The sequence below is a fragment of the Formica exsecta genome, unplaced genomic scaffold (assembly GCF_003651465.1).
Source record: "Formica exsecta isolate Colony F162 unplaced genomic scaffold, ASM365146v1 scaffold744, whole genome shotgun sequence".
Taxonomy (NCBI): domain Eukaryota; kingdom Metazoa; phylum Arthropoda; class Insecta; order Hymenoptera; family Formicidae; genus Formica; species Formica exsecta.
The window spans coordinates 262,743-280,705 of record NW_021853511.1 but is presented as its reverse complement, the minus strand read 5'-3'; the positions used below and the strand labels follow the sequence as shown (position 1 = coordinate 280,705).

General features: G+C 35.1%; 3 protein-coding genes across 5 annotated transcripts in view; 2 read left to right on the top strand and 1 right to left on the bottom strand.

Moving 5' to 3' along the window:
• Nucleotides 1-109: 109 nt before the first annotated feature.
• LOC115243861 (putative RNA-binding protein Luc7-like 2) lies at nt 110-7,844 on the top strand. Its single transcript, XM_029821127.1, has 5 exons — nt 110-267; nt 458-552; nt 5,388-5,486; nt 5,793-6,487; nt 6,757-7,844. The coding sequence occupies exons 1-5, from the start codon at nt 207-209 to the stop codon at nt 6,833-6,835; spliced, it is 1,029 nt and encodes a 342-aa protein (XP_029676987.1). The 5' UTR covers nt 110-206; the 3' UTR covers nt 6,836-7,844.
• Nucleotides 7,845-8,319: 475 nt separating this feature from the next.
• LOC115243860 (BTB/POZ domain-containing protein 9) lies at nt 8,320-12,360 on the bottom strand. Of its 2 annotated transcripts, XM_029821126.1 has the most exons (10): nt 12,082-12,360; nt 11,498-11,966; nt 11,265-11,417; nt 10,960-11,149; nt 10,466-10,854; nt 10,137-10,274; nt 9,804-9,934; nt 9,588-9,716; nt 9,259-9,448; nt 8,320-9,176 (listed from the first exon to the last, which is right to left on the bottom strand). In XM_029821126.1, exons 2-10 carry the CDS (start codon nt 11,810-11,812, stop codon nt 9,009-9,011), a joined length of 1,803 nt encoding a protein of 600 aa, XP_029676986.1. In that variant the 5' UTR covers nt 11,813-11,966; nt 12,082-12,360; the 3' UTR covers nt 8,320-9,008. The 2 variants fall into 2 exon arrangements, with proteins under 2 accessions (XP_029676986.1, XP_029676985.1); XM_029821125.1 differs by having other exon boundaries at nt 11,498-12,360.
• A 353-nt stretch (nt 12,361-12,713) lies between these two features.
• Nucleotides 12,714-17,963, top strand: part of LOC115243854 (diacylglycerol kinase eta) — a 31,848-nt gene continuing 26,598 nt past the window's right edge. The window contains exon 1 of one of the 2 annotated variants that reach the window (XM_029821120.1): nt 12,714-13,030. The gene's annotated coding sequence lies outside the window, so the exon portion shown is untranslated. Of the gene's footprint in view, nt 13,267-17,963 lie in introns of both variants that reach the window. The other variant, XM_029821119.1, reaches the window with a different exon arrangement.

Sequence of the window (17,963 nt, the reverse complement as noted above, 5' to 3'; positions counted from 1 at the left end):
TCAACGACCAATCACGTCGTCGGCTTTTATCGAAACGCGCCTTGCAGTGACACTACAGTCGATAAACCCGTGACGTAGCGATTACTCGACGAAGTCTCGAATTCTCTATAGGACATCGGACATCGGACGGTGTGGTTGTGGAACGTATTCGGTTGCGCTCTGATGGTGCGTGTATTCTTCAGAGAGATTGTGCCACATTCGGAAAAATGACGGCGCACGATCAAATGCGAGCTATGCTCGACCAGTTAATGGGCACCGGACGAAATGGTACATATTCTAGTCCACACGTTATTTATTTCGGAGATGGCGGAATGGCGGAGATCTTCGCGCGAATTTAATTGATAATTGCAAGATGGTCAAATGCGGCCATATTTGTTGTAATAGCGCTATCCTGTGTATATGTATATATATATATCTGCTATTGAAATGTCATTAATGATCTGGATTATGTTTCTAGGTGAGAATAACAAATTTCAAGTGAAATACTCCGACTCGAAGGTCTGCAAGAGTTTTTTGCTGGCCTGCTGTCCCCATGAAATCCTATCTTCGACGGTGAGTATATCATCTCTTGATGCAATGATTTCAAACACGAATGACACACCATTGGCACTGTGCGCAGGATAATGCACTCTGTATATAAGTACATATATATGATTTTATTTCTGATATCTTTTATTGCAGTATTAAAGAGAACAGAAAGTATATAAAGTTTATAATTAATTTTATTCTTTTTTTAGATTTATTTTATTATTTTGCAAACTCTCACTTGGTTACACGATTTATTGCTCAATCTGTTATTCTTCTGTATTGATGCAGTATTATTAATGACAAAATTATTATGCAGCGATATAAATATGAAGCATAAGGAAATTACTTCAAGATTTGATATTTTTGTATAATCTTTGATTACAACTTTTTAATATTTATGCTATATCAGCAGATATTATAATCAATAAAACTAGCATTGAGTGCAGTATATGGAGTCGTGTAACCATACTAATTCTCTTACAGTATGTGTAATAGTAGTATGTGCAAATGATTATTGTGAATGATTTGATTATTTTCTTATATAGATACTTAACAAAGTATAATAGACATAAAAAAATCTATGGGCACCAATGCAAATAAATTTTATATATTGTCCAAATGCAAAACAATTAATATGCAATGTGTGAGCAGATGATTTTATATATTACAATATAAAAAGTAAAATAAGTAAAATAATTTTTCTCAATGTTTTAGTTTTAAATAAAGCATTATATTAAATTTAATGTACAGCAACTTCACAGCAATTGTGTCTGCATATTTTAATTGAATTGTAATCTTTAAAATATACTCATTAGTATGTTACATTATCTCTCTAATTCACATCTAAATTCTTTTGGAAAATATGCTTTTTGCTGCTGATGGAGTTAATTGTGATAAAGTCTGCTTTTTGACGGCATCAGTTTAATGACTAAATTAATAATAAAATGTAACGTCTATATTTCTCTCTCTTCATATATCACTTTGCTACCACAATCATAAACTCTGATGCACACTGACTTGTTTAGCCTCACATCACACACATGCTCATAACACAATATATATGATATATTTTTACATTATACAGAAGTGTATCTTAATTTAAAATTAAGTAGAAAATTCGTAGAATGATTAGCCATTTCATAGAAACTGAAGAATATATAGCCATATAGCCATTTATATAATTTCTTACTCGACAAAACATATTTGTGTATATTATTAAAACGCCATGTATCCTAGTAAAAAACTTGAAAGTCAAATTTTTTGGTACTATATAAATCTTAGAGTAGTCGAATGGATAGATCCGTACATGAGATAGATTCGTCGGACTTTCGATTATTCTCTAGCGCTTTTACTTTTCATCTCGGTGCCAATTGGTGTGTGTGTTTAGTACCGTAAGTTAAGAATCTATAGCTTGTAAGAACATCCTTTATAGAATTTAATAAGCGAAATTATTTAATAAGCGCGCCCTAAAAGAAAAACGTTTTATTTTATTTAATATAATCGACACGTACCTCAGGAATTGATTACGATCAATTCACACTGGATACCGTCGAAGTGCAACACGGGGCAGGCGTTTTTATCATACTATTACACACGTACGAGATCATTGGGCCTAGAACAGTCAATGTATTCGATGCGGCTTGGAAGTAGCTAGAGCAAGGATAACAAAATACCGTACGTACGGAAAGCCTGTCCCATATCTCTTCCAAGCTGCCAAGATTATTGTCTTGCCTGTTCTAGTTTCAGGAACGCGTGTTGAATCTCCACATATATATCTAACATATATGTACTGTATAAGGATATTGCAACCCGCCATTCGCAGCGCAATCGGGGAAGAAGCCACAGACAACTGTGACTTTTATAGATGCAGATGTAATCGCGTAATATTGTGCATATATGCGGTCGATCGAGCAACACTTTTGATCAAATGACAATATATTTTAATTATATGCGAGCTGTAACATGCTCTAAATACTGCTTCGCGCATTTCAGTGTCATCTTGTGCGAATTGGTCACGGGGGTGTTCGCTATCTCTCTCTTTCTCTGGAATTCTCCTATATGTAGCTGTCTAGACTACTTTCATTTCTTGTATTTCAAATTTTATAACGAAATCGATGCTCCGATATATATACAAATCTCCGCCGTCTATCTCAAGCTGTTCTACGCTTGTTATAGTCTGTACGGACTATAGGACGGACATAGAAAAAAGAGTTTTGTCTCACCTTTCTCTCTTTTCAGACAGCTACTTATGTAGGAAAGTTTCTTACTCGGGAAATGTGCCAGCACTTGCTCTAAGGGAATTGCTTTTTAATCTTTAATCAATTAATTATTCTGAATGCCATCTGCAGATATCGGAATTTACATAAGTATCTGCACTTATGTAGGTTTCGAAGGCCTGTCGCCTGTCGTTGACATTGATTGATGTCGAAGGATTTTAGAAGATACATATTAAGTTTACGGAACGATTCTTTGCTACGAAAATAACAAAATTTAAAGTCGATAATTTATTTAGTCACAGATTTATCATCCCTAATTAGTACATTTTTTTTCTTTCAGGGAGCGAAGGATATCTTTTATATTTCTATCAATTACAAAGTCTGTTTCAAAGTATACGTATCTTGCATTTATCTTTTCAGTCAAGATAAAATTTTTTAATTGGATCTTACATAAATATTAAAGTGCATAGCCTGAATAAGGAAGATGGTTCCATTTTCAATCTCCATCGATACAAATTCAGGGACTCAGATTTCGGATAAAATATAAAATATTAAACTTGCGAATTTAAAACAGTCGATGCAATTATTCTTTCTTCTTTTTGACACGTAGCAAAACTTATTAAAAGATTTAACGCTCTTAGAACGTGAAAGTTAGGAAGTAAACAAATAACAGTGAAAGATAGCAAACATCCCTGAAGGTCTCGCGATAGAGTTTCCATAACGAAAAACATTAAAATGAAAAACGAGATATTAGAGAGAAAGAGTAAAAGCAAAAATGAAAAAAAAAGATGAAAAATACTAACGGCAAATCGCTCGAACGAGAGGTGTACTGATATGCAGATCCACTAATGTCAACGTAACTACAGTTCTATTTCCAGAGTCTCTGGAAAAAGCAATTCCAATCAGATCCATTGTACAATATTGTTGCGAGTATTGTCCGCTCATATGTCCGTGTTGTACTTGTCACTCTCACACGCGCGTTACTGTAAGTACTGAAAACTGAAAAGACGTACGTATTACATCTACAATTTGATTACCTTTTTACCATAATTCAAATACTAGATATACATACACACATATATGCATATCTATATATCTATATCTATATATATATATATCTATATATTAATTCGATATATGAGACGTAAAGGCGGGCGGGCTTTACTTCAGCCCCTCTACCGATTTTTCCACACGGTGGTGAGGCTGAGTAATGCCGAATGATAAATTCCCAGACCCCCGAAAAGGCCTGTAAACACTGAGTCGGTGAGTAGCGTCATGCTGATTCATGAGACGATGTCTTAATGTCGCTTCTTACTAATAATGCCGTTTACGGCAGGTAGGAATAAGAGAAGTTTACTTTGAGAATGTGTGTGAGAAAAAAATATATCATCCTGTGGAAGTAATGGGTGCAGGAAATGAAGCAGTGATATCTGTAAGTAAGATTTGCGAATTGCCAAGAACCCTCTCGCGTTCGGTTGCTATTAATTTCTTTTCGCGCGAGTTTCTTTTTGCATCAGAAATAAAAATAAAGATATTCTTATCTCGCGATTTCACGTTGCAAAGATATAAAAAAGAAATAAGTATGTATGTCCGTTCTCGCAAATCAACTCGTAACGAACATTTTTTCACTTGTTTACATTGTTTAAATCTTACGTCGCTTAAAAGTAGCGAAATATTAAAAATTAAATATTTATATAGATTTTTAAATGAGATGTAGATTTTTTTTTTAATTATGGATCGCGCGATGTGTGTAAATAAAACGTAAACTCTCATCGAATTAAAAAAACAGTCTTCGGGGATCGTTTCGCGATATTTAGCTTTGGCAATTTGCAACACCCAAACGTGTCGGCAAGAGAAAATGCGAGAGGTAGCATGACGCAGAGAGATTAGGTGGAGATTAGTACAACAAGTGCCAGATCCATTAGAAAAATTTCCTACAACCATTGGATGTGTACGTATTGAATCAGTTTCTATTCTAAAAATTCGTTTAGCAGCCAATAAGACGTAAGACACGATTCTCGTGTGCCGTACGTAAAATAGTATATTAAACCATTATAGGCTGTAAGTTCTCTTTCGTAGAAAAAAAAGTGAACATTATAAAACTTAAAGGATGTGTGCTGATTATAGCTTCATTGCCGTCGCATTCTCGTGTCAGGCGGAGAACTGTTGCCACCCTGTAAGTGAAAACAACAAACTATTTATCTGTAAAACAAAAACTGCATTTCCTACTTTATAATATGCGATCGAATGACGATCGGATCGCTTCATTATTGTACATTCTATCCTAGCTCGTGCAGGAAGACGAACTGACGTCTCTCCGTGAGTTCACGTAAAATGAGAGAAACAAATAAAAGCCTATTGGGACCGTCTTATCCTAAGGATACAGGCGATATAAGCTCTCAGAATTTTTGTCATGTATCATCTCTGTCTCTCTCCTAGATTATCGATTCATGCTAATTTCCAGTCGCGGTACCGCGACCAAGTACGTTATATATATATATATTCTTGTCAAGTATACTCGTTAAAACAAACTTGGGAAGAAAGGGGTCTAAACTCTCGTATAATACGCATAGAATCGATAAGACCCGCATACGTGATCGAAAGAAACGTAATCTAATACAGATTGATTTGTGTAAATCGTAGCGCATGGACCTGGGAGAATGCCCCCAGATTCACGACTTGGCCCTACGGGCTGACTACGAGGCGGCGCAAAAGAAGAAGGATCACTTTTACGACATTGATGTAAGTGTATTTGATTGTGTGTATTTTGCACACAATCAGAATTATAAATTACTTTTTTTATTTTTTTTAAATACAGAAAAGTAATCATTTTACATAGTTTTGTTTTAATACTGAATATGATTCCATATTGCTCCATACAATTTTGTATAATATTGAATCTATTATCATGTATCATATCTCTGACAGCGTTTTTTTATAATCAAACATAATGATCGCGTGCAATACATTGCATGCAGTGACAATCAAAATTTTTATTCGTGTAGTTGTGACTGAGATTTCAATGCGTCTTTCTTAAATTTTTTCTAGGCAATGGAACATCTTCAAAATTTTATCGCTGACTGCGATCGCCGTACGGAACAGGCCAAGCAGCGGTTGGCGGAGACGCAGGAGGAGCTGAGCGCGGAAGTGGCAGCGAAGGCGAACAATGTCCATGTACTCGCCGAGGAAATTGGTAAGAAACTAGCCAAGGCCGAACAGCTAGGCGAGGAAGGTTTTGTCGAGGAGTCGATGAAGCTGATGGGCGAGATCGACGAGTTGCGTAAGAAGAAGAACGAGGCAGAACAAGAGTATCGAAACAGCATGCCGGCATCAAGTTACCAGCAGCAAAAGCTAAGAGTGTGCGAGGTGTGCAGCGCCTATCTTGGCATACACGACAACGATAGACGACTGGCGGATCATTTCGGCGGAAAGTTGCATCTCGGCTTCATCAAGATCCGCGAAAAGCTCGCGGAACTTCAGAAGACCGTCGAGGAGAGGCGTAAGGAAAAGCGTGAGTCCATGCTCGACAGGAGACGGGACAGAGACAGGGAGGATCGTGACAAGGATCGTGATAGGGATCGGAACCGCGGAGGATTGGGCTACAGAGACCGCGAGCGTGAGCGCGACCGTGAGCGCGACCGTGACCGTGATCGTGATCGCGACCGCGATCGCGATCGCGATCGGGAGCGCAGAGACAGGGACAAGAGAAATATATATATATATATATATTTAAAAAATACAAAGCTATCGGACACAAACATATTTCATGATAAATAAAAAAAAAATAATACGAAAATATATTTATACAAAAAATAGATAAATATAAGGGTCGCAGCAAATAATAAAAAATAAATTATTTTAAATCTGAAGCTAAGAAAGAGTGAAGAGAGTGTTCAAATTTATGGAGAGAATTTGAGAAAATTGTCTTCATTTAATCTAAACATATTGAATATAACAGAAAATATTTTATTTCTTATAAAAAACAAAACATTTTTGATGTGCTTTATTATAGATCAAAACGTTCTCGCAGTGGTAGCCACAGCCGTCGATCTCGTTCTCGCCGCAGTGGATCTAATGACCGTAAGAGATAAGAGACAGTATGAAAATTATGCTCAATCATTTATTTTCTCTCCTATACGCGCACTTTCGTAAGTACGAATTATCGCGCTGTGGACAGTCATCTATAGCAAATGTGATGCTCTGTATTGACGTAAACTTTGTACATTACTCGTCATCTAATTGATATTGATACTCTCTATTTATGCAGAATCTACTCTTATATTAAAATTTATCTTAAACTTTGTTTAAATACTAATCTATGTATCATCTCTACATATTTTGAATTTTAAAATAGTTTTAATCTATTGTAAATAAGAATATAGCTTAAGTATGATTTGTATTGACAATTGTTATATGTTTAACATACTTGAGCATATGTAATAATAGTGATGATAAATAATGACGTTACATTATTCGTCATCCTATCCTAATCACAAAATATAACATTGCTATTAAATAATTATTTAAAAGAATGATAAATGATAAAAAAGAAAATAAATATCTGTTTGTTTCGGATATATATATTGATCTTTGAAGAGAAAAGTAAAACGAAAATAGTTTTTTGAACATTCTGCATGTAATAAGAGTTGGGAAAAAACCGTCAGTCAGGGAAACATATTTCGGTAAGAAGTACATCAAATTGAGAGAGAGAGAGAGAGAGAGAGAGAGAGAAAAAAAATAAGGTGTGAATTCAGATTCAGGATTAACTTCTAACTCTAATTTCCAGAGAGTATTAAAAGATGCATATTTTTATTCTCGTGTCAACGTAAGATAAAAAAAATATAAATGTGGTTATCGAATAGATAATGCATTTCAACAGAACGATTATTGGAATAATGTTTAATGAACAGGTTTTTTTTTTAAATACCAGAATATTTTATTAATCTTGTAGCAATTAAACTTTGCATATAATTTATTATACATTCGAATTCTCTTGAGACATATTACATTAAACATATGTAGACTAGAAAAATAATGTTTTACATTATATGTACACAAGATTAAATAGATTAAATACACAATAAAAATATCTACCAAAAAGATTCTCATTCAATGAGAAATACTGAAAAACCAGACACCATCATATATTAACAGTGTCGACATTATAGGTAATCGCGTGCTTATAAAAAATATTCGGTAACATAAAATTCAAGTACATAATGTTTTCTATACACAACAATTTGTGTGGCAGTTGCCAATTTTCAATCACATCTAGTATTCATTCGTCCTTTGAGAGTAGGACAAGTCTCTTTAACTTTACTCTTTACTTTCAATCACAATTTAGAAGATATTAAATTTACAAGTTTATTTAAATAGTGTAATCGATTATATATATTCATACATATATTCAATTGATATAACAGTCTTCTGTGATTTCAGCATGTAGTAAATAATTTAATAAATTAATATATTCAATAAATATTATATATTACACACTAAAAGAATAAGTTAAATTATTATATATAATAGATATAAATTTGTGTGGAAAAATTAATTGTAGCACCTTATATTGTATAAGAATTGGCAGATAAATATTATATATATATGAGAGTGTAGTATTATAATATATTCAATTATATTTACACACCTTTATAATTAAAATCAAGAATTTGGATAAGGAAAAATGATTATATATAATAAGGAACATGATTCTACAGCATAGTTTGCAAATTTTACATTAATTAATAATTAAAACAACTATTCAAAAAAACATGAAATCACATGTAATATTAAACAATACATGTAATAATAACAATACAAGTAATAACAATACATGTAATAATAATACACTTTCAAATATTACAACCATTTTTCCGTAAAAAAATAAAATTTTACATAAGAATCAAATAAAAAATCTATCATAACGTTACACAATTTTATCGAGTATTTGTATAAAATATGACTAATTTGTATACCTTTGTAATTATGAAATTGGCAGCTGCCGCGCGTGTATTATTTACACCTAAAGAGAGTCATCGAAGAGTGATGATAAGAAAAAACAGAAATAGAATTTTTAAACGAGAAACAAGATGATTAATTATGATCTGATATTCAATTATTATTGAACAGTCTTAGAAGTTGTATCGAGGTCATTTGACGAATCCAAATTCTAGCTCAAAGAACAAGAGCGGCAACTATCATCAGAATCATCAATAGAGTTATTTGCGTGTTTTTCGCTATTATATTATTTACTCTTTACTTTAGTTATTCATCGCTATCGATATGAACTGCTTCCGTAGCTACTTCGGGAGGTGGAGGAGGTAAGGGATTGTTACCGTTTGACGATGTTGACGAATGCCCTCGTTGTGTTGGTGATTTCGGAGATTTATCATCAAATTGCGCTGGGCATTCAAAGTGAACACAATGAAATACCTGAAAACGTTTAAAATAATTATTTGTTAAATGTATATTTTATACAGAAAAATCATGTCGAATTTGATTAATCTATAGAAACCTCGTTTGCAGTATTGTGAGTCCCCACTATACGTATAAAAACTACTGGACGGGGTGGATAAAAGTGTATTATTTGCCAAGACCGACACAATTCCTTTCTTTTATCAGCGACCATTACCCAGCTCCAGGAATTGCCCGATACTTCCACAGTATATGAATAAGAGCGATTATCGCAATCCCAAAGTAGAAATCTGTGCAAAAATATTTAAATACTTTAATATACTTATTATACTTTATTATTTACAGAAATATTTTGATACACTTATGTTATACTTTAATACATAATAGAGTATCAATAAGCATGTTTTAGAAAGTATTCAAGAATCATACCGCATAGAATCGATCATATATGGTTGGCCTAATTGCACTAGAATAGATCCAGAACCAAGTTGATGACATGTATAACCACTATCCCAATCATAATTAGTTGTGTCTCCATTCAGTAAATTATTACGTACCCTAGTTAAAAGAGAAATAAAGTTTAAAAATAAATACATATAGATACGTGCGAATTTTTTCAAGTACGGAAAGAAAGATTTTACATACCTGCTTACACCTTCAATGACAGATGCACTTTTTTCTGTAACAGCAATATTTTGTGTTGGTACAATAAAACCTTTGGAAAGTTGCTCTGTATGATTTGTATAATGTGCTTCAAAATGGACAACATGAAAAACCTATTGAATAAAATAACAAACAGTTTTATAAATATCAAACTATTATAATAGAGATATAGAGGATAAAGGTTACTAAATTTTGTATTAATGCCAAAGAATAAGCAAAGTGAGTTCCATTAAACACGATCACACAAATAATTATAATAAATTTTAAACAAACGAGAAAGACATTTCTATGCTATTTAATTCTCAACAAACTTACTTTATTAACTGTATTATTTGTTCCTACAATACGAATATAAAGAACTACTCTTGGTGGAAAATATAAATATTGCCAACTGCGACAAAAATACTCTGTATAATCGACAAGCTTGACCCATTCATTTTGATCCACAGATCCCTTTAACAAATAATGATAAAGTAACAGAAGAAAGAATCCCTGTGTTGAGACTATGTATATGTATATATATATATATACATATATGTATATATATATATATATATACACATATGTATATATATATATATACATATATTAATAATGTATGTTATATTTATTTTGCATTATTCTGCTGTGTAAAATATCCATACCTCTATGAAAAAAGAATAGGAGCGCATATCTCGATCCCATAATAACATTTTAACATGATTTATGATATATTGTGTCCCCAATTTTATTAAAATCCCGTGTTCTTGTGTATCGGTTATGGTATGCCTTGTGTAACCACGTTCCATGTCATAGTTTTTAGTATCTCCATTAAGTAGATAGCTACGCATTTCGCCTTGTAACACTTGGGCACCATGCATAGGATGAGCAACGTTTTCGTCGATGAGCAAACGTCCGCGGTAGGGTAGTTCTGATTGTTTTCCTAGTAACTGCACGTAAACCGCGTTTACAATATCTGTGTCTGTCATGAATGTGGCTTTTCTTACGACAGTCACAAGGTCTACTTTTGAAATCAGACTCAATCTTAATTGAGCTGCAAATAAAAAGTTAATCATATGCAAAATACATTTCATATAAGTGATAAACAAATTTATCATTTAACACACGAGAAATATTAATATTTCTATATAGAAATTACCTATAACTTCCCTGTTATTAACTTCGGGATTGGTTTTGACCCACGAATCTACAGCTAAAAAAATGTCTAACTCTGGTGCATAGAATGAATCCCTGGAGATTAATTCACTTAAAGCTGTTGGGCTCAATTGTAGAAAACTCTCATGCTGAAGAATTTCAGATGCATGTTTATCCATGTATTCTAAACAAACCTGATATTAAATTGTATATTAATTATCATATAAGTATAATATTATAGATATTAATCGTATGTACAAATCTTATGTTACATAGGATAATTACAGAATAAAAATAAATAATACTAACATTAGTTAGAAATTTTAACTGATACAAAAGTGCAGTATCCAGAATTGAACATATATTCTTTATGTTTAATATTTCTCTGAGATAATCGGATATAGCAGCTTCAAGATCCACAAATCCATACAAATGTGCTAATGCGAGAATATCGAGTATTGTCTGTAACAAGGTAAATCGAAATGATGAGAATAGACAATTCTAGATGTATATCCTTTAATAATAATTTGTAAGAACAGTACCTCGTCGCGTTCGTTAGCGAGAGACATACGCCCGGTGTATATATACTTGAGCAAATTTTTAAATGCAGGCAACGAGGAGGCATTCACTTCTATTTCATTTTGCATAGATTCCTTCATACCGCCAAACAGTAGTGCCCGAAAATACTCGCTACGCGCGGCAAGAATGAGTTTGTGGCTATAAAATTTGTGACCTGCCACCACTAACGTCACATCCGAATATTCCTCGGAAAGATACAAAGCTCCGATATCCTCGGAAACGAAGTGAACGTGATCTATTTCACCGGACGACGAATTCAAGTGGTGATGCGAGCTCATATTCTATATATTAGTATTGTTCTTATCCTTGCATCAAATTCTTCCTCGCTACAGTCAAAAAGTTTTGACTGTCAAAACATTAGCAATTTGCCATTTACAAGAGAGATAGTGGATAGGTTTCAAAAGTATAATGATCGACGCTTTGTTAATTTTCCTGTAGAGGAATATGCAAAAAGTATGATTAATCTTTTCGTAGGAGCCATGTAAAAGAAGAAAGAAAACTTTGCTTCCTATCCTCTTCCATATCGAGATAGGTATACAGCAGCAACCTTGATCGACGAAATTGGCAAGAAACGAGCGTGTCACGCAAAAATTATTAGATCCTGCACGATATCGTCGCTCGTCGAATAATCACGGCTAGCGTATGTTACGGATCTCTTATTTATTTCCGTAGAATACATAAAAAACAAATTCCGACAGTTCCCATCGTCGTTTGTTGTCACTGGTATTATCACTGGTACAACAATACATCTCACTTGTACTATTGAATTTTTCGAAGACTTTCCGGAGAGGCGACATGTCATGTACACAATCCTCCCGGCGTCATCCGAAGTCAGCGCTATTTACGGACTGATGATGTACCTTTTGAAAGGTAAATAATGCTGGGCAAAAGAAATCTCTTATAATTCGAAAATGATAAAACACACGCATCGATATTATCGTGGTATTAACCGATCGGCTCTCCATCCACGTTACATTCAAATAAAAACGATTCCATAGTAAACGATTAATTACTTACGCTTATCGTTAACGAGTATCGATAAGAGCGCGAATCGCTTGACCGACGTCTTTGCGAGTCGGTCATGAGTATCGCGCGGCGCCATGGAAACGCGCCCACCGAACGACGATGACGGCAGCGCCCCACCGCGACGCGTAGCTGTCAACTCAACTCGGTTAAATCCGCTCAGTCGGAGAGGGAACGTCGACCAGCGCGCATCGTAACAGAGCAGGAGGCAGCAGTAACAGCAGCCAGTGGCGCGAATCCCGTATTCGTTATGCTGCGGTCGCTTCTAAGGCAAGAGCGATTCTTTCCCGCGGCGAGAAATAACGAGGACCGTCACTTTGCGGTCGGCTAGGATCATCCGCGGGTTCGCGCGCTGTCAACACGCATTGTTGCGCGACGGCGACGAGAACGAGGAGCTCCGACGTGGAGGAAGAGGAGGATTTCAACGTCCCAAATCAGCGGCGACCGCCGATAAACTCGCACGCGGAAATAGGGTACGATGCTCTGCACGAGGCGAGGTTGCGGCGCGCGACGCCGAACGTCGCCGGCGGTGCGCTACTAATCTGATTGAGAGACAAGAGAGAGAGAGAGAGAGAGAGAGAGAGGGAGAGAGCGGCAGCACGTCTCGCATCTGTGGCCTCACCAACAGTTCCCCGCGGGGCGATCCGGCTGAACGGCCGGCTTCGTCGCGATCGAATCGTAGCTCCCATCCATCTCACCGGAGAACCACGTGAGTGCACTCTAGAATTCTAGAGCACGCACAGTGCATCCTTTTCTTTTCGGCTGCACTCTCTCCGCGCGGTTTCTTTCCTTTTTTCTTTTTTTGATATGTTCAATATTTTATTATATCAGAATAGGAAAAGTGCAGTTATAAGAGTTGCCGATTTCTTGAGAGGAGAAAAATCTTCTGATCCGGTTGCATGGAAATAAAATGTACTGTTGAAGTTCGTCTTGCAGCAGTTTCATGATTATTATATGAGCCTCTCAAAAATCAAATTGATCATTCCACTTTTAGTACATTTCTTAATTTTACTAACACATGATTAGAACACATGATCATTGCTTTGAAAGAGGCTTATTATGTAGGCATTATATAATTTCGAATTCTTCACATACAAAAAAATGTAAAGGAATGAAATAAAACATGTATGAGTCTTCTCATTTTCTATGTACACACATGTGATTCATTTAAATTTGAATTACAAATTAACCCAAATTTGTAAAGATTTTAAGATGAAAAAACTGCGGAATGAATATATATATATATATATATAACCAGATGAAGAATATTTTTGTCCTCTTACAATTCAGCCGAGTTTACACTGTTCGCAGTAGAAAAACATAGTAATTGGCAGACACATTGGCAGATATCGTTCGGTCTGTCGCGCTTACTTGCTAGCAATTTCCAAACCCATTAAATACGTTAGATGAAGAATCTGTAATTAGCATATGTAATTGATGCGTGTGTTAATTTAGAAGTTTGATTTCGAGTTGAAATTTGAGCTGGATGCAAAATTTTCGCAACTATTAAACTCGATCGTAATCGACTGCGAGATCGGCCGACGAAATCTGGCTTGGATATCTGCCGCAATTGTATGTTAATTTTAATAATAGGCTGTGGCAATTTTGATTGCATAGTACAAAATACTAGTATTAATACTGATTAAGTATCTTGATAATTATAAAACATTCTGATCATTTTAATTTCTTCTTCGGAATCCTCTTTAGTATATAAAAATTGCTTCTAATTTTTTAGAACAAGTTTGATTTTATCAGAACTTTTATTAAAGACATAAGTCATAGCGAGAGAGAGAAAACTGTTTTTTTTTTAATTTACTTATTAAACTCGAAATTATATTTGTTGCAAGGATTGCGCGAAACTTGTGTAAATAAGAATTTGATGAATATTGATTATACGATGGTTTACGGATATGAGATTGCATCGAATAGAATATCAATATTTGTTATTTATATGAGACATAATTAGCTTGAGTAAACTGTAATCGAGTGTGAAAAACGCTCTATTACCGCGTTTAACAATGCCGGCATTTTATCAAGTAAACAAGTAATTGCAAATATATATAGACAGCGAAAAACCGTTATTACATTTGCATTGACATGTTTTATCGAGAGAATTTGTTTTGTCGAATTTATACGACAATTATTAGCTTCGTATTCGCACTTTTTATTCAGTCAATATAAGCATACATTGTGCGAATAACTCGGCTATAATTCACACAAATTCCGGTGAGAGAAAAATTAAAACGGACGTTATAAGCTGTGTAATACGAGTCGGAGATATGAATCTAAGAAACTTTATAGTTGCACGCGCGAATAGTTGAGACTGCTGGCTCGACGAAGTAATACGCGAGTATATCGGCGAAGAGTAACTCAAATAGAGAAGTTTGATATAGGAATGACGATGTGTGGAGTTTATATACGGTACTTTAGAGGGAGAAAGTTTTGCAAGAGAGGAATTTTCTTTCAAGTTTTTTCTTTTGATACCTCAAAAGAAATACGAAATCCTACTTATATTCGAGAATACAGGGTCTCTTTGTACAATAAAGTAGAAAAAGCATTTGTGGGCATTGTACGTAGTTACGACAGGAATGGACCGACGACGAGTTAATCCTTTAAGGACATTACGTTGTAAGCAGATTGGTTTTTTGATCAATTTATTATAATGTCTCGGATAAATCTTTTTGATTCGATAAGACTTTTAAGAATAATTATCGGTGTTTCTTTACTTCAAGAATTCTTTTCCTCTGAGATATTCTTTACGATTTTTTCAAGTATCTTAATTTAAATCGTGATTTAAAAATTAGTTTATATGTTAATACACAGAGACACACACGTCTTTTTTTTTTTTATTTTTATTATTACCGAATAGATGTATAAGAATTGTGCAACGGATATCCTTGACATTTTTCGATTGTCGGGGTTGCGGTCACATCAATCTTACATGTATATCGATATCTCAGCAGTAGAACAAGCAATTGCGTTTCCGCGGCCTGGGAACGGCGGCAGGAAATGTCGTAGGTTCAGATAGAGGACATTTACCCTTCTCCTTATCGCCAAGCCAAGTGCAAAATGATATCGGCTGTTCCAGTTCCCCGCGATATCGATTTATTCATATAACTTGCTTACTTATTGATGACGAGATGCATCGCATCGGGTGGGCGCATGTTTATTGCTTGATCTTGAATGAAAAGGGCTTAGGTCAAACTCATATCTGTGAGATAATTAACAATACATTAACAATATTTTAAAATAATTAATAATATTTTGAAATTTATTAATATATTAATATCATAATTTTGTATACTTTCCCTTCTCTCTCTTTCTTTCCCTCTCTCTGACGTAAATTATTTTTATACCGATAGTCAAATTTATTTTGCCTTTCCTAAAAAGATCGAAAAAGTTGACTTTTGCTGTTTTTCTATATAATATAAAAATAACAAAAATTGTTATTCTTTTTTAAAATGTTTGATATATATTTTTTCGGAAAGCTGCGCAACGAAAGTAGTTTCGCATCGATCAGTGATCGCTCTCGTTTCTACGAAATATTACTTCTTTCTGACCGATCGTGTCCTTTTCTGTACAATCTTGTCGTGGGCGTTCCCGCCATTAGATTCGAGACAAAATGCAGGTGGTTCGTATTACACGTCGAGTGGAAGCACTTAATGGCCGCATAAAAAGAAACTGTGTCTTTATGTATCTGTATTTGAAACAGGATACCGGCAGCATCTTTAAGGATGTCGACTGATTTTTCTCAAGACGAGGTCGAGAGGGTCGGTAACAGATTTTTCTCTGTCCTTCGAGTCTTCGATTATCGGAATTGGATTTGTCGCGCGGGATCTTTAGGGATTGTAGATGTGTTTCGAACTGCCAATAAATATGAGCTATTGCTCCAAGTTTATAGAAGTAGAATCATTACATTTAATCCAATATTGAATTATCGCCTAATATCAGTAGAGAGACTTTTACTACAGAAAAGAGAGAGAGAGAGAGACAGAGACAGAGATGCACTCTCTACTATATGTCCTCCCGTTATTATACATATAGATGGAAATTAGTATGCAATTTGATAGTCTGCGTGCGATTTAACGAGCCCCGCTATATATCGCCGCGATAAGATGCATGAGGTTCCCTGGAGAGCCTTTAATAATCCAACATTACACGCCACGAACTTTTCCAACCACAATAGATTGTAATTAATAATTGCGAATAAAAACAAATGGTATGCGCGACGCGTAATATTTTTGCGCTTGACGTTACGCGTGTAAGATTAATACGTAAGAGAAGCCGCCCGCATCTTCGCGACTCGGATAATCACGTTTTTCCGCGCGCATCTGTCACTCGCGGGATATAAATGACAATTCTCTTGGACACGACAGTCCAGACGGGGCCCTTATTACATAATAACATTAATGACGCCGATGCCGTTATAGAGACGCCGGATCGATCGGCGAATAATTTCGCGGAGGACGAGAAAAAAAAAACACGATTTAGCGCGCCGACAAAATAAAGAGATTTAACAAGAATCGTAGAACGGAATTTTCGCAGTAGATTAATGCCCGATTGCACCGACGTCGATTACCCCGCTAATCCCGATTAATTCATTTCTTCCTATTTCTCTTTGTACGTGTTACATGCAAGCTTATGACGTAGGAAAGATCAAAGGGAAATCTTTGACATTACATTTCTTTATAATTATAACTGACGATGAAGTTTTATTAAAAGTCGCTTTTGAACTAAAATGATATCTCGTTCGCGAGATACGAGGCTTTTCTCTTATCGAGATATTTGATATTCGATATTAAAAAGTCACCGCAAATGCCGAAGATTACAGAATTTCCTGGGTACTAAAATGCATTCTGAATTCAAAGCTGCAGAATCGCGTCGATTTGCTGCGGTTGATGATGACGATATCGATAAACACACACATACACAATCGTTGATAAAATAATATAGATTATAGAATACCGAGAAAATCTCGAGATTAGAATGAAAGAGGCGTTATCTCTCAGGGAAGGGATCGCATTCCGAATACCGCGCGGATCGAACAACGCAATATCGCCCGCGCCAGAATTGTCATATAGAACTCGTCGAACGGATTTAAATCCCCAGACGACACCTGCAATTGTTATATTTCCATCGTTGTGTCGGCGGGAATTCCAAAGAGGAAGCGTCAGGAGGGTGCATCATGCTCCAGCTAACTCGGGGCGCGATGACGTCTATTCTGATACACGTGTCGCAGAAATACGAAGAAAAAAGCGGTATCACGCTCCGCGGCACGAAAAGGTTTGCCGGACATTGATCGGTGGATTCTAAAGGAGAATTTTAAATATAACACTGGATTCTTAACATTAAAAAACGAAATATATATACAATTTTAAATTAATAATTATATAGTATTATAATTAT

Coding starts and splice junctions, on each gene's coding strand:
- LOC115243861 (XM_029821127.1), top strand. CDS start 207: ATGACGGCGCACGATCAAATGCGAGCTATGCTCGACCAGTTAATGGGC. Junction 553..5,387: donor ATGAAATCCTATCTTCGACG/GTGAGTATATCA, acceptor TGTAAATCGTAG/CGCATGGACCTGGGAGAATG. Junction 6,488..6,756: donor ATATATTTAAAAAATACAAA/GCTATCGGACAC, acceptor GCTTTATTATAG/ATCAAAACGTTCTCGCAGTG.
- LOC115243860 (XM_029821125.1), bottom strand. CDS start 11,812: ATGAGCTCGCATCACCACTTGAATTCGTCGTCCGGTGAAATAGATCAC. Junction 10,855..10,959: donor TAATAACAGGGAAGTTATAG/GTAATTTCTATA, acceptor TTTTATTTGCAG/CTCAATTAAGATTGAGTCTG. Junction 9,449..9,587: donor TATATGATCGATTCTATGCG/GTATGATTCTTG, acceptor ATTTTTGCACAG/ATTTCTACTTTGGGATTGCG.